At 43.9% G+C, this 27,884-nt stretch overlaps 1 protein-coding gene across 1 annotated transcript; it reads left to right on the plus strand.

The window, feature by feature from the left end:
• Nucleotides 1-429: 429 nt before the first annotated feature.
• On the plus strand, nt 430-27,834 carry LOC112253928 (pyridoxal kinase). Its single transcript, XM_024426043.2, has 11 exons — nt 430-872; nt 6,334-6,388; nt 13,413-13,517; nt 15,452-15,535; nt 20,234-20,268; nt 21,642-21,727; nt 22,769-22,814; nt 24,315-24,426; nt 24,557-24,693; nt 26,896-26,962; nt 27,140-27,834. Exons 1-11 carry the CDS (start codon nt 609-611, stop codon nt 27,256-27,258), a joined length of 1,110 nt encoding a protein of 369 aa, XP_024281811.1. The 5' UTR covers nt 430-608; the 3' UTR covers nt 27,259-27,834.
• Nucleotides 27,835-27,884: the final 50 nt, after the last annotated feature.

A 27,884-nucleotide genomic window follows, 5' to 3' on the forward strand; every position in this document is an offset into this window, starting at 1 on the left:
TGTGGGCATGTTTTAGGTCTTTGCACATAACTGTACAGGACCAGTAAAGGACCAGTGCACTACTTTGTAATTTGTTTTAATCAGGTCTGTCATAGATGCTGCAGCACCCCTTCTTCCCGCGGCTATGGTGTAGGGACGTCCCAATGACCCCAGATAGCAATGCCCATAACGTGTAACATAATGAAGGACCCCAACCAGATTCCCACACTGCCTCTTCCAAAGAAATGTCTAATATCCTCGCTCTGCTTGCTCCCATAACAGTCCTTTTAGACAGGGTTGTTTGATTCTATTAATAATTCTATAGTAACAAAATCCCTGGCTCCAAATGTTGGGCTCCACCTACAACATTTGTATTAATTTCATTCGTATTAGCCCCATGCTTCGCGTGTGCGCACAACACCTGCCCTTGAAATCCACCGATAACATCATAAAGGGCGACGGGTGGTAAATCAGACTCATTCCTCTGGTTATTTTTGTTGTTATAGAGGCAACACACTTGTTTCTATTTCACAATATTGCTGTCACGTCCGTTTCATTGTTGCGCTTGTGATGTCAGTGGATTTAGGTGCCCGTCACGAAAGCCTGAAGAATAATGATGTGTCTCGTCAATGAGCGTTTCTGTGTGGGTTCTATGTCCTTCAGTTTTGTGGCTGGATTCTGATTTTACCCTCACTGAAAACACCTTGGATTGTGGACTCGGGATCGCTGCTTTACGTGCAGCCCTGAACACAAAACCTGCGTTTGTTTTGCGCGGATTGTGTAGCGTGTTTTATTCTAACTTTATGCACGAAATGGAATGCAGAGTATTGTCAATTCAGAGTCATGTTGTCAGGGGATATGTTGGCAATAAATCGGCATCATTTCCGTTACAGGTAGGTATCTATTATATTCTGATTCAATGTTTTGATGAGCTAATGTAACGCAATTGTGCGCGCGTGCAGGTAGCAAAAGGTCACATGGCAAATACCCTTTTGGCGCTCCCAATGGTGATGACAATTCCTGAACACTCCAAATACATAGAGATGATGGTGTATTTTACATGTTATAATCATTAGACATATTGTTATCAGCAGTGATAAATTGCGAGAATATTCATTCCATGTTCATGCCTGTCGGATTATGCACAACACTGTAGTATGGACGTGTGTGACATTCGTGACGGATTTTACTCATTCGGATTTGACTGTTGCAGCAATGCAATCATGTCAATAGGGTCCGGGTGTCATCCGTTCATCCTCTTCCTCCTCATAATCAATACCATCGTGACATCACCATTTTCTCATCCTCCTCATCACATTAGAATCACTGCTGTGATTTGGGTACCATGGTGGTCATTATTTCCCTGAACTTGTTTGTCATCCAAATGTACAGGTCCGTCATAGATGATGACCGTAAAGGCGTTTCAATTAGCTGGGAATCCTCCGTTTCTGCTGTCCTAAATTAGCTGGGAATCCGATGTTTCTGCTATCCTATCAGTCAAGAAAGACAGCAGAGAGCTTCTGCATGAATGACTGACGTATTTAGCGTATATTCCTCTGACTGACGTCACTAAAGAGGAGACAGGAGCTTTTAATATAATTATCTTGATTAAACCCTTAGGCCAAAAATAATTCACAAAAATGATTTACATCCTGTTTCAATTGGTTATGTCAAGTGGCGATTTTAGCATGTAAATCTTGGTGGGGCAGATGCATGCGAACAAAGCCATTACACAACACTAAACAATACATTAATTGTACTATGATGGACTGTTAGGGCCTACATAAAGCTGTCCCAAGAGCAGAGCCTTCTTTTCAGCACTATGGAGTGAATCATTACCACCGCTACACCTGGCTACATAAGTGAAACCTTGTCTGGCAGCTTAACATTTAATTTAGCCTCATTTACTGCCCATAGCCTATATGGCTGACTTGCTTAAACAAATGTGGCTTCTACTGACAATTGAGATGTACAAACTATGGCATAAGGGGACAAAAAGCGGATAAGAGGCAATCCGTAATTTCGATTAAGACATTATTGAGCGAGTCTAGACAGACGTAGTCAATATAATTATTTGTTCAGCACTTTTGAAATGTGCAGCGACAGAATTCAGGGCATGAGCCGTTCTTACACTATTCTCCCTGTACACCAAGTCAGAACCATAGGATGAATAAAAGGGGGAATATAAGCAGACAATGAAAGTTCTTTCAATATTCAATGATGACATTTCTCTAAAACAGGCTATAGGCTACATGTGCACCACCAAATCAGAACAGTAGGCTAAGTTATGGGGGGGGAAAGGTAACAAATTATTAGGGAGAGGCACATGGGCTACTAACAGTTTACTACACAACATACACTTAGTATTACTTTCTTATCTACAGTATACATAACTCCCTGGCATATTACATAATTTATTCAGCAGCATGCAATACATTTTTCGTCTCACCTTTTTGTGCTGTAATCAGTTGAACAGGAAGGTGGCACGGCCATTCTTCTTGTGGGCAAATTTTGTCATCAAACTTTATGATCAAAGTCTGCCATTCTCTGGATTTATGGTGTTTTCAAGACAACTGGGAACCCAAAAAACAAGGTTGAATCATGACGTCAGTGATCTTCAGGTTGCAGCTCTAGAAAGAGGCCAGAGTTCCCGACTTGGAATTCTGAGTTAGATGACTGTTCAAAACGTATTTTCCCAGTCAGAGCTCGTTTTTTTTCTGAGTTCCCAGTTGTCTTGAACTCACTGAAGTCTGAGATTTCCCAGTTCCGAGTATCAAGTTGTTTTGAATGTGGCAGAAGTCAGGCTGGATTGACAGCACGGCCAATGTAATAAACCTTTTCTGGCCCATGGTGTTGCATGTGAATGTTTATCCTTTTAAGCCTTGAAAATAGACCCTTAAACCCAGACTTGGACCACATATCCTCTCCACTGAATAGTAGGTTGGTGATTGTTTTGCAACACTTGCAGTTAACCACTGATTCCTTCCAAACCACTCATTGTTGAATATGTGATTTCCAACTTGTTGTATAATGTTTATGTCCAATGGCCGATGAGCACCGTTACGTTTTATCTATAATTTCTCTTTATAATGACAAGGATTAAAAATACTTTTCCAGTAGATTGTCCACTTGATTCATGATTATGACTGCTTGTCTAGCTTGCTAGCTAAGATTTTGAAAGTATGATGTTGAAATGATCAGTCCTATCAAAGCTACGGTAGATGCAGTCAAAGGTTTGGACACACCTACTCATTCAAGGTATTTTGACTATGTTTTACATTGTAGAATAATAGGGAAGACATCAAAACTATGAAATAACACATGGAATCATGTAGCAATTAAACAAGTGTTAAAAACATATATTTTAGATTCTTCAAAGTAACCACCCTTTGTCTTGATGACAGCTTTGCACACTCTTGGCATTCTCTCAACCAGCTTCACTTGAAGTGCTTTTCCAACAGTCTTGAAGGCTTTTCCTACACTCTGCGGTCCAACACATCCCAAACCACCTCTATTGGGTTGAGGTCGGGTGATTGTGGTCAGGTCTTCTGATGCAGCACTCCATCACTCTCCTTGATCAAATAGCCCTTACACAGCCTGGAGGTGTGCTGGGTCATTGTCCTGTTGAAAAACAAATGATAGATGGGATGGCGTATCGCTGCAGAATGCTGTGGTAGCCATGCTGGTTAAGTGTGCCTTGAATTCTAAATAAATCACTATACAGTGTCACCAGCAAAGCACCCCCACACCATCACACCTCCTCTTCCAATCTTCACAATGGGAACCACACATGCGGAGATAATCATGCGGCTTTATTTACTCTGTGTCTCACAAAGACCAAAAATCTCAAATTTGGACTCATCAGACCAAAGACAGATTTCCACTGGTCTAATGTCCATTGCTCATGTTTCTTGGCCCAAGTAAGTCTCTTCTTATTATTGGTGTCCTTTAGTTGTGGTTTCTTTGCAGCAATTTGATCACAATGGCCTGATTCATGCTTTCTCCTCTAAACAGTTGATGTTGAGATGTGTCTGTTACTTGAACTCTGTGAAGCATTTATTTGGGCTGCAATCTGAGGTGCAGTTACCTCGAATGAACTTATCCTCTGCAGCAGAGTTAACTCTGGGTCTTCCTTTCCTGTTGCGGTTCTCATGAGAGCCAGTTTCATCATAGCTCTTGATGGTTTTTGCGACTGCACTTGAAGAAACCATCAAATTTCTTGAAATGTTCCGGATTGACTGACCTTCATGTCTTAAAGTAATGATGGACTGTTGTTTCTCTTTGCTTATTTGAGCTGTTCTTGCCATAATGGACTTGGTCTTTTACCAAATAGGGCTATCTTCTGTTTACCACCCCTACCTTGTCACAACACAACTGATAATCTCAAACGCATTAAGAAGGAAAGAAATTCCACAAACAAACTTTTAGCAAGGCACACCTGTTAATTGAAATGCATTCCAGGTGACGACCTCGTGAAGGTGGTTGTGAGAATTCCAAGAGTGTGCAAAGCTGTCATCAAGGCAAAGGGTGGCTACTTTGAAGAATATCAAATATATTTTGATTTGGTTACTACATGATTCCATACGTGTTATTTCATCATTTGGATGTCTTCACTATTATTCTACAATGTATTTTTTAATTGATTTTTTTTTTTTTACCTTTATTTTACTAGGCAAGTCAGTTAAGAACAAATTCTTATTTTCAATGACGGCCTAGGAACAGTGGGTTAACTGCCCGTTCAAGGGCAGAACGACAGATTTGTACCTTGTCAGCTGGGGGATTTGAACTTGCAACCTTTCGGTTACTAGTCCAACGCTCTAACCACTAAGCTACCCTGCTGCCCCAAACTAAAATAGTTTTTTTTTTTAACTTTAAAAAAAAAACTGTAATGAGTAGGTGTGTCCTTTTGACTGGTACTGTATAACGTGATTTAACATCATTTTATCTGTGTCCAATGACCTTGAGCCTTCTTGAATGGATACTTCTAATGTAAATCTATGGCAGCACCCAAGGGGCTTGAATTTTCAAGCTCTCCCCGTAGATTTTGCAGTGACGTTGGGTCCCAATGAGTGACAGAACACTGAGCCAATCACGGCGCAACTAGAGAACATTACCAACCCCTACGCTCTGTATTTTCCACTGGCTGCCCCACCAACACAGAAAGCACTGAACTAGGCATTTTGGAGCTTACTCAAGAAAGCAAAAAAGAGACCATGTAACATTTTGCATACATGTCACATATCAGTTTGCAGACAATGTAAAAAATTATTATTGTGTTAATAAAGCCGCATACAAACGTGGTCTCTTTTTTGCTTTCTGACACCAAGTCAGAACCATACGATATATAAAGAGGGAAAATAAGCAGACAATGAAAGCTCTTAAAATATTAGATTATGACATTTCTCTAAAACAGGTCATAGGCTAAATGCGGGGCTCAAAACTGGTTATATCAATCTGTTGCAAGTGAAGTCATGTAAGTCAAATCTATTAGTGTGGGTACTCTAAGTCAAAACCGTTGCCTTCTATTTATAGAAAGGTCAAGTTATGTCTAACAACCCCAAAAAAACATGGGCTAGCCTACTCAATACAGTGCAGGAGTCAGTGTAAACATGAGGCTTTCCACCAGTTACATTATGTCATTTTAGTTGAAGACAACTAGGAACCCTATTGTACAGGTAGCTGAAACTGCTAGTCCAAATATAAGTAAAATGGCTGGTCATTTAAAATGTGTAGGGCTGTACTAGCTTTGTGGACTATTTCCACCATATGATGTGGACTTAGACAAATTAAATGGGCCCCAATAGCCCAGGGGATCCTCACTGTTAGTCACTGACTCAACAGCTTTATAGGTACAATACATTTCAGATTTGCATGCATTAAACACTATGAAAAATGTATTTTTAGTTGTGGAATAATACAAATGTATGGGGGGGAAATTTCCCTTTTGGGGGCTGGTTCAATTGCATTTTTAAATGGACCACCAAATCTCTAAATCTGGCCCTTTGTATAGCCTAAATCAGTAGTGTTCAACTCTTACCCTACGAGCTCCGGAGCCTGCTGGTTTTTTATTCTACCTGATAATGAATTGCAACCACCTGGTGTCCCAGGTCTAAATCAGTCCTTGATTAGAGGGGAACAATGGAAAAAAAAGCAGTGGAACGAACTGGCTTCGAGGGCCAGAGTTGAGTTTGAGAGGCCTAAGTAATTAACCTACCCACCAGTGGAGGCTGCTGAGGGGAGGACGGCTCATAATAATGGCTGGAATGGATCAAATGGAATGGCATTTGATACGATTCCACATTGTTCGTCTTCAGCACGATGCTTTGATTAATGCTCTGTCTGTCTCTTCCACAGGTGCTGGGGTTTGAGGTGGATTCAATCAACTCGGTACAATTCTCCAATCATACAGGTACATATAATGTACAGCAGGGTTGGGGTTAATTCTATTTACATTTGAGTCAATTCAGGAAATGCACTGAAATTTTACCTACCAAGAGAATTCCTGTCAGTTATAGTCACAGCTGTGTACATTCCCCCTCAAGCGAACACCAAGACGGCCCTCAAGGAACTTCACTGGACTCTATGTAAACTGGAAACTATGTATCCGGAGGCTGCATTCATTGTAGCTGGGGATTTTAACAAAGCAAATTTGAGAACAAGGCTACCTACATTCTATCAGCATATTGATTGCACGACACGCAGGGCTAATACTCTCGACCACTGCTACTCTAACTTCCGCGATGCATACAAAGCCCTCCCCCGCCCTCCCTTTGGCAAATCCAACCACGACTCCATCTTGCTCGTTCTGTCTTATAGGCAGAAACTCAAACAGGATGTACCAGTGACGAGAACCATTCAATGCTGGTCTGACCAATCGGAAGCCACACTTCATGATTGTTTTGATCACGCGGACTGAAATATGTTCCGGTCAGCCTCAGAAGACCAACATTGATTTATACGCTGACTCGTGAGTGCATTTATAAAGAAGTGCATTGGAGATGTTGTACCCACTGTGACTATTAAAACCTACCCTATCCAGAAACTGTGGCTGGATGGTGGCATTCGCGCAAAACTGAAAGCGCAATCCACCACATTTAACCATGGAAAGAGGTCTGAAAATGAACAGTGTAGTTATTCCCTCCGCAAGGCAATCAAACAAGTGAAATGCCGGTACGGAGACAAGGTGGAGTCACAATGGCTCAGACACGAGACGTATGTGGGAGGGTCTACAGGAAATCTACAAAAACAAAAACAGCCATGTCACGGACACTGACGTCACGCTTCCAGACAAACTAAACATGTTCTTTGCCCGCTTTGAGGATAATACAGTGCCACCATCACGGCTCTTTAACAAAGACTGCGTCTCCTTTTCCGTGGCCAACGTGAGAAAAACATTTCAACTTGTTAACCCTCGTAAGGCTGCTGGCCCAGACGGCATCCCCAGCTGCGTCCTCAGAGCATGCGCAGACCAGCTGTCTGGTGTGTTTACGGACAGATTCAACCGCTCCCAATCCTGGTCTGTTGTCCCCACATGCTTCAAGATTGTTCCTGTACCCAAGAAAGCAAAGATAACTTAACTAAATGACTACCGCCCCATAGCACTCACTTCTGTCATGATGAAGTGCTTTGAGAGGCTAGTCAAAGATCATATCACCGCCACCTTACCGGCCACACTAGACCCACTTAGGTTTGCATAGTGCCCCAACAGGTCAACAGATGACGCTCTCGCCATCACAGTGCACACTGCACTACCCCCTCTGGACAAAAATAATACCTATGTAAGAATGCTGTTCATTGACTACAACTCAGCATTCAACACCATAGTACCATCCAAGCTCATCATCAAGCTGGAGGCCCTGGGTCTCAACCCCGCCCTGTGCAACTGGGTCCTGGACTTTCTACAGGGCCGCACCCAGGTGGTGAAGGTAGGAAACAACATCTCCACTTCGCTGACCCTCAACACAGGGGCCCCACAAGGGTGTGTGCTCAGCCCTCTCCTGTACTCCCTGTTCAGCCACGACTGCGGGGCCATGCACACCTCCAACTCAATCATCAAGTTTGCAGACGACACAATAGTAGTGGGCTTGATCACCAACAACGACGAGACAGACTACAGGGAGAAGGTGAGGGCACTCGGAGTGTGGTGTCAGGAAAACAACCTCTCACTCAACGTCAACAAAACAAAGGAGATGATCGTGGACTTCAGGAAACAGCAGAGGGAGCACACCCCTATCCACATCAACAGGACAGCAGTGGAGAAGGTGAAAAGTTTTAAGTTCCTGGGCGTACACATCACAGACAGACTGAAATGGTCCACCCACACAGACAGTGTGGTGAAGAAGGTTCAACAGCGCCTCTTCAACCTCGGGAGGCTGAAGAAATTTGGCTTGTCACCCAAAAACCTGACAAACTTTTACAGATGCACAATTGAGAGCATCCTGTCGGGCTGTATCACAGTCTGGTATGGCAACTGCACCGCCCTCAACCGCAAGGCTCTCCAGAGGGTGGTGCGGTCTGTACAATGCATCACTGGTGGCAAACTACCTGCCCTCCATGACACCTACAGCACCCAATCAATGTCACAGGAAGGACAACAAGATCATCAAGGACCTCAACCACCCGAGCCACTACCTGTTCACACCGCTGTCATCCAGAAGGCGAGGTCAGTACATGTGCATCAAAGCTGGGACAGACTGGACACTTTAATAAACGGATCACAAGTCACTTTAAACAATGGCACTTTAAATAATGCCACTTTAATAATGTTTACATATCTACATTACTCATATCACATGTATATACTGTATTTTAAACCATCTACTGCACCTTGCCTATGCCGCTCGGCCATTGCTCATTCATTTACTTATATGTACATATTCTCATTCACCCCTTTAAATTTGTGTGTATTAGGTAGTTGTTGGGGAATTGTTAGATTACTTGTTAGATATTACTGCACTGTCGGAACTAGAAGCACAAGAATTTCACTACACTCGCATTAACATCTGCTAATATATGACCAATACAATTTGATTTGATTTTGAATTCCAATTCTCTTCAATGAAGAAAATGTGGAATTAGAATTTGGTGTACTTTCTGAATTGCCTGGAATTTAAATGGAATTTAGAAGTATAGAAGTACCATGTGTTGCTGTCTTGTATATTTGTAATCCTTCTTGATAGGAAATTATTTCACATTTTTGAGAGATCTTGCCATATTTTGCATATGCTAACAATTTTCATATACCCTAAAGCTACCTGCCTCCCCCTAACCTACCATTATATTTTCACTATGACTGCAATCAACCTTTATCACACAAAACCAAATCTCTTCCAGCTTGAAAGTGGAGCTGTTGTGTGATGAAAAGATATGGGTTTTGTGCTTTGTGTCACATTCCTCATTGTGTCAAGTTATCAGTTGTCACTGGTTGTAATGGCTAAAGCGACGCCACATGTAGAATTTGTCCTCCCTTAAGTGGAGGAGATTAATTGTCTGTCAGGGCCAGTTCAGGACACAGTCTCAGGATTGTATTTAGCTCTACATGGGATCTGACTGGGGGATAGACTACACGCTGACAGTGCGGGTGGTCTGAGAGAAACTGAAACGATGGTATGACGAGGCCGCTGTTGAGCCGCACTACAATATAGACTACTGCACTTATTGACTCTCTCACTCTTACACACACACACGCACGCACACACACACGCACACACACACACACACACACACACACACACCTGCCCTGTTTAATAGGCCTTTGACGTTACTAAATAAAATAACAAGTTTGTGGACATCTTTAGTGCCACTGGTGTGTCTTGGATCCTCCATTGAGAAGTGTTCCCAACAGGGTTCAAACCTGGGTCTTCTGTGCCCTACAAAACTGTGTTAGCCCACTAAGCCTACACAAATCATCAGGTCTCAGACAAGGTTACTCATGACGCAAGCTTACATGACCCACCTCCTTTACACTTTACTCCCCTTTGACTTCCTCCTGTGCCTCACATGAACCCATCCAGGTTACAGCACCAATGTGACCAACTGTAGTTTGAACCTGGGTCTCTTGTATGTCACAAGATTGTGTTAGCCGGCTTAGTCTCAGGAAAGGTTACTAATCAACATGCGAGCAAGGTTCTCTGAACCACCCTTGTTACAGGAGCCCCGTTTTGAAGTCAGTCAGACTCACAGTAATCTCGCTCAGATATCCAGGGATTCTATGAAGACTGTCAGGCTGTGTCCCAAACCATGGACCCCTATTCCCTATATAGTGTGCTACTTTTGACCAGGGCTGGTCAAAAGTAGTGCACTATGTAGGGAATAGGGCGTCATTTTGGACGTAACCTCCAGGCACCGCCAATCACAGCCCAATCACTTCGCTGCCTGTTCACGCCTCGCTGCCGCACGAGTCACCTGCCGGCGGCCCAAAGAGCGCATCGCATCCACCACAGAGGAAACTCCAGCTCTGTTGTGATGTCAATAGTGACAGCAGAATGCAATGGATGCCACTAGTGCTATTGTGTAACAATTGTGCCAAACGTTTTGTTGTTGTGGATACTGTTATAGCCTAGGATGGGAGGGGGCTGTTGCTCTTCGAGCTGAAGGTGAATGACATGGTAGACACCAGTGTGTTTGTGTGTGCGCACGTCCGTGTGTGTCTGTGAAAGGAACATGTGAATGAGTGCTAATTGAGATCACACCACTGTCAGGCTCCTCTCGGTTTCCGTCTCACTTCATGTATCGCTCCGTCTGGAAAACCACGGATGCCTGCCTCACCCTGATGAGCAGCGTGTGCAAGAGGGAGAGGAAGTGAATGATTGTGAGGGAGATTAAAAGGGAGCAGAGGGAAAAGTAAACTGTGTATCTGACGTAGGTTTGGGGAATGACCCTATCTATTGCACCGCGTCAGTCAACATATGAATCAGCCAGCCTCGTGTGCCCGCTGGTGTGTTCTTGCTAAGTGTTCATTCATGGGCAGATGTCCTGGAGAGCACAACTGTGTCAAAGAGCCAACTTGGCTGTGCTGACCTCATCCACTTGAATGATCCAGGTCGCCCTTGCGAAAGAGGTTTTAACCTCAAATATCTTTCCTGGTGTCCTGCTATCGTCACCCCTATTAGAGCTCTCCTCTCTGGGCTTGGGGCCCAAGCTAATCCCTGGCCCCTCAGCCCTCACCATGCTATATGCTAGTCCCATAGCCCTCTCTGTCCACTTGTCACACAGCTCCCTGTGTCCTCTCAGCCTCCCTACGCTCCCACAGCTTCTGGGTTATTGGGTAAACGTCCCCCATTTGCTTTGATACAGAGTTCACACCTAACCGACTGCATACAGTCCAACAGTACAAATCAACCGTGTTTAAATCCGCTTTAAGTCCTGAAGTTTACATGATACCTCTGAGTCAGGGGAAGACTTAGACAACCAGGTGATGGGTTTTCCTTACTAATCAGTGACCTTAATTCATCAATCAAGTACAAGAGCAGAGTGAAAACCCGCAGACACTCGGCCCTCCGTGGAATGAGTTTGACCACGTGCTCTGAGTGATTTAAGCTTAAGTTTGTTATTATGTTCAGGTTGTAAGTTATTTTGAATGCACCGAGGGGGAAAAAAGAGATGGTGCCTCTAGGGCAATTCAAACGGCTAATTAAGAACCTTTTTACTGAAGAATGTGTGTGTTTTCTATGATTTCATTTGCTTTTTGTGTATTGGTTTATTATAATGTGTATATTAATGTGTATTGATGTGTATTGAGGCTCATCTGTAAAAGAGACATTGGTCTCAGCATGACTCCCTGTCAAAATAAAGATACAAATAAATTCAAAAATACAGATTTTTTTGGGAACATCATGATGCCCAAAAAGTGCATAATAATTCAAAGACCCCATACACGTCGCTCATGAATTATCCATCTGTGAATGCCTTAAAATGTGTTGCCACCTAAATCAGACTCATTCCTCTGGTTATTTTTGTTGTTAGCTGCCATTCTTATGTCCCTGCACTGGGTTAATGGAAACTAGTTTCTGAAAAGACTTGGCTCAGACTTATCCTTTTATAAGCAGTTCCGTTTTGGCTAAGGAGGAGAGAATGCCACCTCTTTACTACTGCTTAAGGGTGCCCATTGTTACAGGTTTTTACTGTAGTTTCTTTCGAGACAGGAACATGCTATATCGATTGGATCATTACTGTATCTACTAACTCAGCAGTCTTCTTTTTCTCATAAGCACACAATCACACACAGTTCATTGAGTTGCTTGTGTGGAACATCACACATCATTTAGATTCTGGAACATCATAGCAACGTAGGCCAAAACCCTGCCCCAGTCACAAGGGTTTCTCCGCTCATCACACATCAAACATTACTGCAATGAGGAGGATCAATACTTTATTTATGTGAATGACTTAGGCTAGCCACTGCACTCTCTGATTGTGTACCAAATGGCACCCTATTTCCTATAGTGGCAAAAGGGCTCTGGTCAAAAGTAGTGCACTATATTGGGAATGGGTACCATTTGGGATGTAACATTTTGTCTTTTCCCTTGCCCAATAGTATTCTTGCAAGGTTTTAAAGAACAGTGTTTTTGCTGTGTGTGTCGGTGTAAGTGTCTCTCTGTGTTAGCTTTAGGGGGGCAAAGAGAAGCAGGGCCTGATGGGTAGATTCAGCTCAAAACGCAGTGGCGGTTATCTTCCCAGTGGGGAAGGATACGCAGTGTCTATCTCTGTCTCTTCTTCACTCTGCACGTGCTGAAGAAAACGTGTGTGTGTGTTTGTGTATGTGTGTGTGTCTTGGATTGTGACGAGCTGAAAATGCTCTTCCCAGCAGCGAGTTATGCAATTGCGACAACAGAAAATTATGACGAATAGAGCCAGCCCTTCCCCTCCTCTCCTCACACACACACACACACACACACACACACACACACACACACACACACACACACACACACACACACACACACACACACACACACACACACACACACACACACACAGACGAGCAGCAGCAACTCTTTATTGCTCTCAGCCCCCTCAGGCTTTCTTCTGGCCTGTTACTAGGCAACCAGCACCACACCATGTGATATGCTGGGTGACTCACCTGAAGTGTGACATCACAATTCCTGCGGCACCGTCTCACTGTGGCTGGGGCCTTCTCTAGGCCTCCTCTGTGTAGAAGAAACATCAACTGTAGTTTTCATCATTTAAACCATAGAAATGAATGAAGATACTAACCTATGTTGTGAACTGTCAGTTGGTCTGATTGTGTCCTGATTCTCCACACTTTCCCCAAAGTTGCACTGGCTCAATCCCCGTCATAGATTGAAAAGCATTGGTGGAGGGAGCTTTCACCATTGTTAAATCCATTACAGGGGAAGTGTTGTCACTGTGTTGTGGAAATTGTCATGTTGTCTCCCTGACCCCTCACCTCTAACCCCTGACCTCTGTCCTAGGCTACTCCCACTGGAAAGGCCAGGTGCTGACCGCTGACGAGCTGCACGTCCTCTACGAGGGGATCAAGCTCAACAACGTCCACCACTACGACTATGTTCTCACAGGTGAGACGCACACACAGAAAGAAGTGAAGGCTAGCGGTAGCAGTGCTAGCAGACTGGGGATGGTTGTTAGTTTACATCAAGTATTTATTTATGATTGGTTAGACTGCCTTGTACACGTTCACTGCTAAAAGCGGAATTGCAGTATACAGTCAAAAAAGAAACTAGAAAAAAAAGGAGATAACAGTTAGCTAGCTGAAGAAACATTTTATAGAGAGCAGCTAGCTAAGTCAATAGCTTCAGAGAGTGCCTGCTTCTGGTCAAGGCGTACATTCTCTTCAGACAGATGTTGTTCTCGTCAGTCCTCAGCTCCCCCTGTAGCTTTCCAGGGAGAACACAGGAAGCAGTAGATGGATATTGAGCCTCATGAGGTCACCTAGACAGAGATGGTGTCGGCTGCAGGGTTTACAGAACCTAATGTCAGTCAGGCTGTCAGATGTTCGCCCACAGCCACTGTTCTGTGGTAGCCGTCGTGCTCTGCTAGCCCTGGCCCAGAGAGAGAGAGACAGAACAGAAACGCTGGCACTCCCTGATGGAATACGTCTCCTCTCGTATCACCTTGAGAGGGAGAGGAGAAGAGAGAGGGAGAGAGAAAGAGGGAGCAGACAAGCAGAGGAGAGGAGAGAGTGAAGGTCATGGTTTTATTCTTTCCCGAGGCCTTGTGAATCTGTCAAGGTGTGAAACGTAGCTAAACTGGAATGTGTTGGAACAACTACATTCTAGTTACCAGACTATTGGTTGGTCAGCTCTTTTATTAAGACAGACTGCTAGACATTTGGAAGTAATTGTTACGGACACACTAGAGTAGTTGAGACTTAAGAGGTGAGCACAGCTAAAAACATAGGCTACGTACTGTATATCACCAACAATTAAAAGGTTCACCTTAAATAGACTCTTAGGAGTGACCAAGACTATGGGCGTGTGAGACAGACAGCATTTGTCAGTTGAAACTTTGTCTGTAAGAAACATAGCTTACAAATGGGACTTACAGATGTATCTGCGGTCACATACATGGCATGAAGTACACTGCGTATATCATCCAATAAGTGGATAAACTGAATGAGTGTAGTTTGAGTTAGAATCTAGCCGTGCCAATTTGCTCCCTATTCCCAACTCTTCCCGTGGCCCTAAATCTTTGTAATTAACAGATCGGTAAAATGTATGAAATATGGTGGAAGCTCAACTAGTACACTGCTCATGTAGTGCATAGAGATGTGTGAAAGTCACACCTTAGTCTGAAGTGTCCCCACTTGCGCTGCCAAATAGCTAGCGTCAGGAGGGCGGTCATGTATGTTTGCAAGCCAGAGGTCCTGTGTTCGAGCCCTCAGTATGAGCCAAGTTAGGAGGAAGCATTAGTCGCTAAGCAAGCAGTGTGACCTTATTTACACTCATACCTATCCAGACCCTTCAGATTGGCAAAAATCTAGGGTTAGGGACTAGGAAGGGAATTGGTGTTGAGACAGTTAGCCCCTGTGTGTTTATATTGGCCATGAGGACATGGGCTTTCCCTCACTGAGAGCCTGGTGGCCGAGCACAAAAGTGAGGCACCCACACAAACAAGCCTTACATCAGCATTCCTATTGAATCTTCTCCCTCTCTGTCTTCCTCTTTTCTGGCCCTTATCTGCTACCAACTGTACATACAGCCAGCACTGCAGCGACAGCAGGTCCTTCTCTCATGCACACAAACACTGCAGAAAAGACTCCACCTGCCTCTATGCAAATACAATGAGAATCTCAGGCGTGACATGGTCCACGAAGAAGCATTAATTGTGTCCACTCTGAGAAAGCACTGACACACTCACTGTCACTCCATGATCCCTGATCCTCTCATTAGAGCCCTGGGTGAAGGTTTGGTTTTGTCTGCAGTGAACTGTATAAAACTTTATTGAGACATTGAGGAGTTGGTTTTGACCCAGAATCATGTTCTCCCTTCAGGGTACACTCGAGACACTTCCTTTCTGGAGATGGTTGTGGACATCGTACAAGAGCTGAAGAGGGCCAATCCTAACCTTGTGTATGGTGTGTATCCCTCACTGTCACCCCTATGTGTGTGTGTCTTGCACATCTGTTCAAATCAACAGGGTGGGGTTCGACCACTGCTGATCACAAGTTCAAGATGCCTGTATGGGTTATTGTTAGGGCCAAGAGTTTTTCCTGACCACCTGACCAGGGAGAACTGGTCTGGAAAAACTCCTGGCCCTAGCTATTGTATCATCCTCTTTAGGTTGGTGTTGGCAGAAGCGTAAGGACACAAAGAAAAGAAAAGCCTCACACTCTCATGGCTCCGAAGCAATACATTTAATAGATTTGACATTTTATTTTTATTTCACCTTTATTTAACCAGGTAGGCCAGTTGAGAACAAGTTCTCATTTACAACTGCGACCTGGCCAAGATAGAGCAAAGCAGTGCGACAAAAACAACACAGAGATACACATGGGATAAACAAACATACAGTCAATAACACAATAGAAAAATCTATGTACAGTGTGTGCAAATGTAGTAAGATTAGGGAGGTAAGGCAATAAATAGGCCATAGTGGGGAAAAAAATACAATTTAGCAACTGGAGTGATAGATGTACAGAAGATGAATGTGCCAGTAGAGATACTGGGGTGCAAAGGAGCAAAAAAACTAAAACAATATGGGGATGAGGCAGTTGGGTGGGCTATTTACAGATGGGCTATGTACAGGTGCAATGATCGGTAAGCTGCTCTGACAGCTGATGTCAGAGCAGCTGACAGCTGTTATTCGACAGCTAAGCTGCCTTCATCCGGGTTTCAGGGTAATGACAAGCTTGATGTAGAATATAGCTTGCCGTATGCTTCCCAGTTGAAACAGGTCATGCATATATTATGACAACATTTTGTTTGTTTTGGTCTTCAGCAGGTTCTTTTTGGGCTGTTTGTGCACACAACATTTTTTCCTAAGGCAAGCCGAAGTTCGGTAGGCGAAGTCTAGCCCCCTTTGTCAGTGATTGGTCAACAGTACTACTCCTAGTAGGAGTGAGAACATGAAGTGTTGTCAGTCTTCAAGTGACGACTAGTTTTCATGCACATTTTTTCACATGAGAAATACTGCACCAAAAATCACATGTAAAATTGCGTGATTAAGACTAACTTCAACCTACTAACCTAAAAACTGGGGTTAGTAGGTTGAAGTAGGAAGTAGGAAGTTTACATATACTTAGGTTGGAGTCATTAAAACTTGTTTTTCATCCACTCCACAAATTTACAGTCAGTACAGGTGCATCAAAGCTGGGACCGAGAGACTGAAAAACAGCTTCTATCTCAAGGCCATCAGACTGTTAAACAGCCACCACTAACATTGAGTGGCTGCTGCCAACACACTGACACTGACTCAACTCCAGCCACTTTAATAATGTGAATTGATGGGAAATGATGTAAATATATCACTAGCCACTTTAAACAATGCTACCTTATATAATGTTACTTACCCTACATTATTCATCTCATATGCATACGTATATACTGTACTCTATATCATCGACTGTATCCTTATGTAAAACATGTATCACTAGCCACTTTAACTATGCCACTTTGTTTACATACTCATCTCATATGTATATACTGTACTCGATACCATCTACTCTATCTTGCCTATGCTGCTCTGTACCATCACTCATTCATATATCCTTATGTACATATTCTTTATCCCCTTACACTGTGTATAAGACAGTAGTTTTGGAATTGTTAGTTAGATTACTTGTTGGTTATTACTGCATTGTCGGAACTAGAAGCACAAGCATTTCGCTACACTCGCATTAACATCTGCTAACCATGTGTATGTGACAAATAAAATTTGATTTGATTTGATTTCTTTGCTTGACATCATGGGAAAATCAAAAGAAATCAGCCAAGACCTCATAAAGAAAATTGTAGACCTCCACAAGTCTGGTTCATCCTAGGGAGCAATTTCCAAATGCCTGAATGTACCACGTTTATCTGTACAAACAATAGTATGCAAATATAAACACCATGGGACCACGCAGCCGTCATACCGCTCAGGAAGGAGACGCATTCTGTCTCCTAGAGATGAACGTACTTTGGTGAGAAAAGTCCAAATCATTCTCAGAACAACAGCAAAGGACCTTGTGAAGATGCTGGAGGAAACAGGTACAAAAGTATCTATATCCACAGTAAAATGAGTCCTATATCGACATAACCTGAAAGGCCGCTCAGCAATGAAGAAGCCACTGCTCAAAAACCGCCATAGAAAAGCCAGACTACGGTTTGCAGCTGCACATGGGGACAAAAGATCATACTTTTTTGAGAAATGTCCTCTGTTGAAACAAAAATAGAACTGTTTGGCCATATTGACCATCCTTATGTTTGGAGGAAAAAGGGAGATGCTTGCAAGCCGAAGAACACCATCCCAACCGTGAAGCACGGGGGTGGCAGCATCATGTTGTGGGGGTGCTTTGCTGCAGGAGGGACTGGTGCAATTCACAAAATAGATGGCATCATAAGAAGGAAAACGATGTGGAAGTTAAAGCTTGGTCGCAAATGGGTCGTCCAAATGGACAATGACCCCAAGCATACTTCCAAAGTTGTGGCAAAATGGCTTAAGGACAGCAGTCCTTAAAAAGTCAAGGTATTGGAGTGGCCATCACAAAGCCCTGACCTCAAATCCCATAGAAACTTTGTGGGCAGAATGGAAAAAGCGTGTGCGAGCAAGGAGGCCTACAAACCTGATTCAGTTACACCAGCTCTGTCAGGATGAATGGGCCAAAATTCACCCAACTTATTGTGGGAAGCTTTTGGAAGGCTACCTGAAACGTTTGACCCAAGTTAAACAATTTAAAGGCAATGCTACCAAATACTAATTGATACTAACTTCTGACCCACTGTGAATGTGATGAAAGAAATAAAAGCTAAAATAAATAATTGTCTCTACTATTATTCTGATATTTCACATTCTTAAAATAAAGTGGTGTCCCTAACTGACCTAAGACAGGGAATTTTTACTAGGATTAAATGTCAGGAGTTGTGAAAAACTGAGTTTAAATGTATTTGGTTAAGGTGTATGTAAACTTCCGACTTCAACTGTATTCAGACACTTTACTCAGTACTTTGTTGAAACACCTTTTGCAGCCATTACAGCCTACAGTTTTATTGGGTATGATGCTATAAGCCTGGTACACCTGTATTTGGGGAGTGTCTTCTATTCTTCTCTGCAGATCCTTATGAAGGATCTCTCTGTATTTTGCTCCATTCATCTTTCCTTTGATCCTGATTAGTCTCCCAGTCCGTGCCGCTGAAAAACATCCCCACAGCATGATGCTGCAACCACCATGCTTCACCGTAGGGATGGTACCAGGTTTCCTCCAAACGTAACACTTGGCATTCAGGCCAAAGAGATTAATATTGGTTTCATCTCATGGTTTGAGAGTCATTTAAGTGCCTTTTGGCAAACTCCAAGCAGGCTGTCATGTGCCTTTTACTGAGGAGTGGTTTCCGTCTGGCCACTCTACCAAAAAGGCCTGATTGGTGGAGTGCTGTAGAGATGGTTGTCCTTCTGGAAGGTTCTCCCATCTCCACAGAAGAACCATTGGGTTCTTGGTCACCTACCTGACCAAGGCCCTTCTCCCCCGATTGCTCAGTCTGGCTGGGAGGCCATCTTTATTAAGTCTTCCAAACTTCTTCCATTTAAGAATGATGGAGGCCACTGTGTTCTTGCAGACCTTCAATGCTGCATACATTTTTTGGTACACTTCCCCAAATCTGTGCCTTGACACAAACCTGTCTCGGAGCTCTACGGACAATTCCTTCTACCTCAAGGCTTTTTTTTTTTCTGACATACACTGTCAACTGTGAGACCTTATATCGACAGGTGTGTGCCTTCCCAAATCATGTCCAATCAATTGAATTTACCACAGGTGAACTCCAATCAAGTTGTAGAAACATCTCAAAGATGAAACCTGAACTCAATTTCAAGTCTCATAGCAAAGGTGTCTGAATACTTATGTAAATAAGATTTATTTTAAATATATTTTTCAATAATTTACCAAAGAAAATTGCTTCATCATTATGGAGTATTGTGTGTAGATTGATGAGGATTTTTTTTTATTGAATCAATTTTAGAATAAGTCTATAACGTAACAAAATGTGGAAAAAGGGAAGGTGTCTGAATACTTTCCCGAATGCCCTCTATTTTAGATGAATTCTGCCTATTTTTTCAATTCTGAACCTAAGTATGCGGACGCCTTAAGCCCTTAATGCATTTAGGAAAAGTGCTGACAGGACCGTTGTATCTGTATCAGCGAGTCCCAAGTAAATAATTGTCAATTAAGTTGCAAACTAAGATTAAAGTTGACATAATTTAATAACGCCCATGCATTTCCATGTAAATTAGCTGAACAACATGTAGGATCAGGATGAATAAAACTGCTGTAAGCGCATGTTTACAGTCTGTTCTGAGGGCAGTGTCATATTCATTAGTGTACAACATAGCAAAACATTTTGCAACGGAAAATGAAAACGAGAATTTCTTTGTTCTTGTGGTCCATCCCCATTTCGTCCCGTTCTCTTCTGTGTGGTGTCTAGTGAATACGACCCAGGTGTTTGATGTAATTAGCTGATGATGAACCTAGTCAGAAGATGTCTTAGGTCAGCTTAACTTCGATACAAAAACATCTGTAATGTGTAAAACTTGAGAGATCTGTGTTAGGGATTGAGTGTGTTCTCGTTTGCCTTTTCAGTGTGTGACCCGGTGCTGGGGGACCATGGCTCCATGGTGAGTACTTTGTGTTTTTGTGTTACGCTGCCTGTATTTTGTACGTTTTATTGAACAGAGCAGAAAAGATCATGAAAAGAGAATAGTGGGGAAGAGTTCATTGGAAGAGTTCATCATAGACAGTGGGTCGGATTTGAACCCACACTGACAGTGGTAGAAATGTATCCTACACAATCCAGGCCACCAGAGAGTACTGTGCCTTTAATGAGGGATCAGATGGTTCTAGTAAGTGATGTCACTACTCCTGCTCAATCTCATTCAATGGGGCAACGCTGACCTTCAGCTTTACCTGAACCAATGAGTTAAGCCTAAGACCGCAGCCACACTGAGACACATGAATCTTATATGCACTCATCAGTTTTCTGTTCAAGACAACTCTTTTTGGATGAGCTGCATAGGTAAAAGGGCATGTTGAGCATTTTTTGATGGATAATGATCTCCATTGTCCGTTGAAAAACCACTGACACCCGTACGGGAGTTGTAGCGATGAGACAAGATAGTAGCTACTAAACAATTGGATACCACGAAATTGGGGAGAAAAAGGGGTGAAAATTCAACAACAAAAAAGAAAGAAAAAAGAAAAACCACTGGCAAGTCTTTCAGACACAAAGTCACAATGTGGCCGTGGCCTTAGAGACCCACTTTCACTTTCTGCTGTCCCATGTCCCTTCTCTTTCTGTCTCCCCCCCCGAGCATCAGGGATCAGTTGACATTATGTCATTGTTGCATCAAGGTGTGGGTGTGTGTGTGACGTGTGAGTATTGCAGAGGGTGGATTGGGGAAGGTTAGACCACATCTCATTTCACAGTGACAGATGAAATTAACATGAGCCGAGCTGCCCTCGCTGTTTCTACGGAGAGAATTATGCGGAATAATTTGCTCGATTGTGACTCATAGTGCGTGCGTGCGTACGTGTTACAGTGTGTGTGTGTGTGTGTGTGTGTGTGTGTGTGTGCGTACACTAGAGTTTGTATGTGTGTTTGATAGGTAGAGGGAGCACAAGGGCATACATGCATACTGTTTGTTGATGTATATAGTGACATTGAGAAAAATGGTGTGTATACTTGTTTGTTTGGACAAGATGTGCTCATCATTCTGATTGGCTCAATGCATCCATCCTTTCCTTGCTAAGCATCTCAGTAGTCTAAAGTTGCTTCCTTTCCTCGTCCCCTTTCCTTGTCCCCTTTCCTTCGTCTGCTCTGATCTGAGCTAGGCAGCAATTTCAGCTCGGTGTAGATAAATTAGGGCTGATGAGGAGAGGCAGCCACTTCAGGTGATTGAGATGCACCCTGTGTGTGTGCTTGCGTGTGTGTGTGTGTGCGCGAGTGTGTGTACCTGCTCACCGGTACTGATGTGTTTCTTCCTGTCTCCAGTACGTTCCTGAGAACCTGCACCCGGTCTACAAGAACAAGGTAGTGCCAGTGGCCGACATCATCACACCCAATCAGTTTGAAGCAGAGTGAGTAATAGTGAACCTATAAGGCTGCTCCTGCCTGTGTGTGTGTGTGTGTGTGTGTGTGTGTGTGTGTGTGTGTGTGTGTGTGTGTGTGTGTGTGTGTGTGAGACGGAGCGTTAAAGCACCCCAGGGACTGTGTCGTATCTGTTACTATCAGTATCACGAAGCCTCATCCACATCCTAATCAACTACATTGATGTCATTTTACTCAATATCCCATCAAAAGATACACTAAAGGCCTATGTATGGTGTGTAGCATGTCAGTAAGGTGGTTGCTACACTGAGTTGATGGTTCTTGATACCCAGTCACTCCTCTCTGTGTTTGTTTGCTTGTGTTTTTGTCTTTATTCTTCCATCATTGTTCCTGTGTTGGTTTGTGTGTGCTGTGTTGGTTTGAGTGTGCTGTGTTGGTTTGTGTGTGCTGTGTTGGTTTGTGTGTGCTGTGTTGGTTTGTGTGTGCTGTGTCGGTTTGTGTGTGCTGTGTCGGTTTGTGTGTGTCTGCTCCACTGCTTCTACCCTCCCTCCTTTCAACCCTACTTCTGAATCACCTCCTCGCTCGTCACTACAATCCCAGTTCTAGTGGTGCACAGGGTCCCTCTGGTGGATACCCATGGAATTACAGATGAATAATAATATACTGTCCGTTGTGTCTGAAGTGTTTCCACAGCCTAATGATAGTCTCAGTCTCACTTGGAGATGATGGCGTAAATGTTGCTCACTGTCTCTCACTATGGCACTAGAACACTATAGAAGAACACTAAACAGACTCTTCCTTAGACTGTTTGTTGGTTGCTGTTTACAATGAATGTGGTGTTAGTGTCAAGCAGAGGAGGCTGGTGGGGGGAGATATAGGAGGACGGGCTCATTCTAATGACTGGAATGTTATGAATGGAACAGATGTGTTTGTTCCATTTATTCCATTCCAGCCATTACAATGTGCCTGTCCTCCTATAGCTCCCCCCACCAGCCTCCTCTGGTGTCAAGGTTAAATTACCATGTGTGTGTGTGTGTGACCTTATTAATGTGCACATGTTTGTCCTCCAGGCTCCTGACAGGGAAGAACATTAGCACAGAGAAAGATGCAGTGGAGGTGAGTCTTAGATGCCATAGAACATGCAACAGATATATTATGTTGCAAAGTTGTCATCAAGTCATGTCAAACCTTGTACATAATCCATGGGCCATGTTTAAACACCAATAAAATGGATTCTTCCTTCCTGGAGGTATTCACTGTTATGTAAGTAAGCAGATGGCATCCACACCATTGTTTTCACCAAGCCTTCCATGACAGTTGTGATTTCCTCAAGGCAAAAATAAATGGTGTATTTAAAAAAAAGAATGTCTCAAGTTTTGAGGGAGTGTGCAATTAGCATGCTGACTGCAGGAATGTCGACCAGAGATGTTGCCAGATATTTGAATGTTCATTTCTCTACCATAAGCCGCCTCCAACGTTGTTTTAGAGAATTTGGCACTTTGTCCAACCGGCCTCACAACCGCAGACCACGTGTAATCACACCAGTCCAGGACCTCCACATCCAGCTTCTTCACCTGCGGGATCGTCTGAGACCAGCCCCCGGGACAGCTGATAGAACTGGGTTTGCACAACCGAAGAGAAACTGTCAGAAACCTTCTCAGGGAAGCTCATCTGTGTGCTCGTCATCCTCACCATGGTGTTGACCTGACTGCAGTTCGGCGTCGTAACTGACTTCAGTGGGCAAATGCGCACCTACGATAGTCACTGGCATGCTGGATAAGAGTGCTTTTCATGGATGAATCCAGGTTTCATCTGTACCGGGCAGATAGCAGACAGTGTATATGGCGTTTTGTGGGCGAGCAGTTTGCTGATGTCAAAATTGTGAACAGAGTGCCCCATGGTGGCGGTGGGGTTATGGTATGGGCAGGCATAAGCTTTGGACATCGAACACAATTGCATTTTATTGATGGTCATTTCAATGCACAGATATACTGTGACGTGCCATTGTCGTGCCGTTCATCTGCCACCATCACCTCATGTTTCAGCATGATAATACACAGCCCCATGTCGCAAGGATCTGTACACAACTCCTGGAAGCTGAACATTTCCCAGTTCTTCCATGGCCTGCATACTCACCAGACATGTCACCCGTTGAGCATGTTTGGGATGATCTGGATCTATGTGTACGACAGCGTGTTCCAATTCCTACCAATATCTTGCATCTTCACACAGCCATTGAAGAGGAGTGGGACAACGTTCCACAGGCCACAATCAACAGCCTGATCATCTCTATGCGAAGGAGATGTGTCGCGCTGCATGAGGCAAATGGTGGTCACCAGATACTGACTGGTTTTCTGATCCATGCCCCTACCTTTTTTTAAAAGGTATCTGTGACCAACAGATGCATATCTGTATTCCCAAGAAGGGTGCAGATGGGGATTGAAGCCCTGTCTCTGCTGGGGAGGCATGAATATGTGCTGGGTGTTACCAGCTCAACCATGGCTCTACACAGAAGGGTGCATTTTTTAAAGTATTTGAATAGGGACGAGGCACCATTAGATGTAGCAGGTAGTTGACCTTTGACCCTTTTCCCCTGGCTGCTGCCTCTTTTCCCAGGTGATGGACCTGCTCCATAAGATGGGTCCTGACACGGTGGTCATCACCAGCTCTGACCTGCCCTCGCGTCTGGGTGACCGCTTCCTTGTGTCCCTGGGCAGCCAGAGGACGTGTAAGTGTGTGTGGTCAAGAGTGGGCAAACTAACAATGACCATTAGTAATTGATGTAACTGTCATGGTTTTATATCCCATCTGTGAATCATTGGTCATTGGTGTAACATTTCCTCTTCTTGCATCTCCAGTGATGCCTGATGGTACCAAGTCCACCCAGAGGGTCCGTATGGAGATCCCCAAGGTGGACGCTGTGTTTGTGGGGACAGGGGACCTGTTTGCTGCGATGCTGCTGGCCTGGACTCACCACTACCCCAATGACCTCAAGGTCTGCAGTGTACACTAAAGCCAGTTATAAAACCTAGAGGACTGATTTGGCACCAAAGACTGAGGTGAAGTTGCCCATAGATCATTGGTCAATAACCATTTCTGAGTCAAAATGCAAGTCGAGATCTACTGCTCAGATTTTTTTTTAAACATGACTTAAAAAAACGTAAGCCTATGCAACATTAACCAATTAACAGTTCTGTAGCAATGAGGTTTGTTCAATAGGCTATAGGCCCAATATAGTATCACTGCATATTGGCTACGCTTGAATTGCCCTGCCAAAGTTGTTCTTCTCAGACCATTTTGAAATTGTTTCAAAATGTTTGGTATCAGGTACGGAGGTAAGACCCAAGTGGAGACTGTGTGAAGTAACAATGTTTAATGTAACCACAGGGGCAGGGAAACGACAGGTCAAGGCAGGCAGGGGTCGATAATCCAGAGTAGGAGCAAAGGTACAGGACGGCCGGCAGGCTCAGGGACGGGCAGATTGATCAGGCGGGCGGTTACAGGGTCAGGACAGACTAGGGTCAAAAACCAGGAAGACGAGATAAAGAGAGGCTGGGAAAAGACAGGCGCTTGACAGGACAAACGCTGGTAAGCTTGACAAAACAAGATGAACTGGCAACAGACAGACAGAAAACCCAGGTATAAATACACAGGGGATAATGGTGAAACGGGCGACACCTGGAGGCGGGTGGAGACAATCAACAAGGACCGGTGAAACAGATCAGGGCGTGACAGTTTGGTATATGATCAGACTGGTAATAGATAATTTGTTATATTCCTTGTGAGGCACAGCTGAGTGAGCATAATAATTAGCTTCTTTTTTTTTTACTAGACTGATGGCCTGCGTCTGATGATCAATCTGAGGGGAGGGAGCAGCGTTGAGGCTGCCTCTTATCCAACTCACCATCCCTCTCTCTCTCTCCCTCAGCTCGGAAAAGGGGACACAGTCTTCCAGCTGATGGCGAAACTTAAGTCGCACTGAATTATTTCTGCCTTATGCACCAATTCATGTTGTTACTCCAATGACCAGAGAAGTGAAATATTCTTTGATATTAAAAAAGACACAAGCCACTAATAATAACTATGCAAGCTTATTGAAACACTTTGCTATACTTATTCATTGCAGCTGCAGTGCTGGTTGTAGTGTGAGTGGAAGTAGGGAGAACGCACATTGTATGACTTATAAAACTGTTGAACATAGTGTTGACAGTGCTGAATAACAACTTAAACAGGAATTTACTCATAAAAACATCAGCACTTTGCTGTATTCGTTGAGTCTCTCTCTAGCCGGGGTTTTAAACGTTTTGAAATCTCACATGACCAACTTTGCTGTGCGTTCGAGGCTTCTTTTTACAGCATATGGTGCAAGGGAACTAGACACGGTGATCTGAGCTATGTGATTGGCTCGCGGTAGACCTTTAGGTGCACTTGATCTGCCCTCTGGGCCTGCCGGGTAGGCGGTGTTCTACCTTCAGACACATGAAATCGTTTAAAATGGTAACACTTTGCCTTCCTGTCACTAGGGCTGCTGAATCAAGTGCACCTACCCCAACAGCATGAAACCATTTAAAAAAAAGAGGAACGCAAGGCTTTATCATTTGTTTTTTTTACAGAATTTTTTTGGTGATTGAGTAGGAATGGCTTGGAGATGGACCAATCGCGATCGACCGGTTGGGGACCACTGCCCTACATGCTGATCTTGAGTCAGTTTTGCATTTCCCCCACTAATGGTGAAGATTGGGGAAGGGGAAGATGATCCGAGATCTAGGGGAAACTATACCCCGGAGTGTGATAGTAATGGCCCTCCGTGGCGCTGTCCCTGCTGTCACAGAAGCAATCAATAGAATAGATTGGAGGGGCACCGTCTAGGTTTTATAGCTCTCTCTCTCTCTTACAGCTAAATCTCACCACTGATACTGTCAGCATCATACTTAGAATAATAGTGATATCAATCAGTCAGCTACGTTACCACCATTCGAACTTCCCCGAAAAATTCTCAAGGTAACTTGATAGTTGTGGTATGCTGGCGCTCTTCCCAATGTTTCAAAAGTTGTCTGGATCACTGACGGGGTGCTCAGTCCTAGGATTTTAAAACTGCAATTGTAAAAGAAGGATCAGGATGGCAGCTTAATTTCCTTTGAAAGTTTCAATATTGCTTTGACAAACAAGTCTCTGTCTTTCTCTCTCTCTCTGTTAGACTGCATGTGAGAAGACTTTCTCAGTCATGCATCACGTTATCAAGAGGACCATCTCCTATGCTCACGGTAAGACAAAATCAAGCATCATTTTACTCACTCTAAGAAGTGTTTGTGTGTACATGTGCTCGTGTTTAAGATTCTTGAGCGTTCTTTTGCTCCTTCTGTCTTTTTTTCTCTTTCCCTGGGTGATTCTCTCTCTCCTCTTTTCCCCCCTCCATCTTTCTCTCTCTTTCTCTCTTTCAGAGTTAGCAGGGCCTGGCCGAAAACCCAGCCCACCTCAACTGGAGCTGAGAATGGTTCAGAGCAAAGCGGACATCGAGGACCCCGCCATCGTGATGGAGGCTACTGTCTTAACCCTATAGAGACCCCACATCCCATCCCCCTCCCCCACCCACCCCTCCACCCGCTCCACAACCGCACAATGTATAGGTGTTGTACATTTTTATCTGTAATGTGACATTGCCTTAGAAATCTCTTACAGAGCACAACATTTCCATATGAGGAGACTTAGCAGGGTATGGATGGACAGACTGGGGGGTGAGCAGAGGAGGGGAAGACGTGAGTGGACTGGGGTGGGGGCTACTGCACCTCGCGCACCTCCCTTTGACAACCTGGTCTCTCTCGGTCTCTCTTCATCTCTCCCACTCCCTCTATGAGCTCGCCTAACCTCTTGGTTTGTCCTGCACACACAGACTCACAGCCCAGCCCAGGCCTAGACTATTCCAAGGCCAGGCATCACAGGGCTTAGGCCTATTGGAGTTGCAGCACTAGCTAACTACGGTGGCAATGTGGTGGCCCAGTCTAGCTAAAGCCGAGGTTATATCTGGTAGAGGTTGATCGATTATGATTTTTCAACGCCAATACCGATTATTGGAGGACCCAAAAAAAGCCGATACCGATTAATCGGCCGATTTTATATATATATATTTGTAATAAGGACAATTACAACAATAATGAATGAACACTTTTATTTGAACCTAATATAATA

Source organism: Oncorhynchus tshawytscha, linkage group LG14 (assembly GCF_018296145.1).
Source record: "Oncorhynchus tshawytscha isolate Ot180627B linkage group LG14, Otsh_v2.0, whole genome shotgun sequence".
Classification (NCBI taxonomy): domain Eukaryota; kingdom Metazoa; phylum Chordata; class Actinopteri; order Salmoniformes; family Salmonidae; genus Oncorhynchus; species Oncorhynchus tshawytscha.

Excerpts from the sequence above, each read along its gene's own strand:
- LOC112253928 (XM_024426043.2), top strand. The coding sequence starts at position 609 with ATGAGCGTTTCTGTGTGGGTTCTATGTCCTTCAGTTTTGTGGCTGGAT. Across the intron at positions 24,427-24,556 it reads CCTGGGCAGCCAGAGGACGT|TGATGCCTGATGGTACCAAG; the intron begins GTAAGTGTGTGT and ends TTGCATCTCCAG. Across the intron at positions 24,694-26,895 it reads ACTACCCCAATGACCTCAAG|ACTGCATGTGAGAAGACTTT; the intron begins GTCTGCAGTGTA and ends TCTCTCTGTTAG.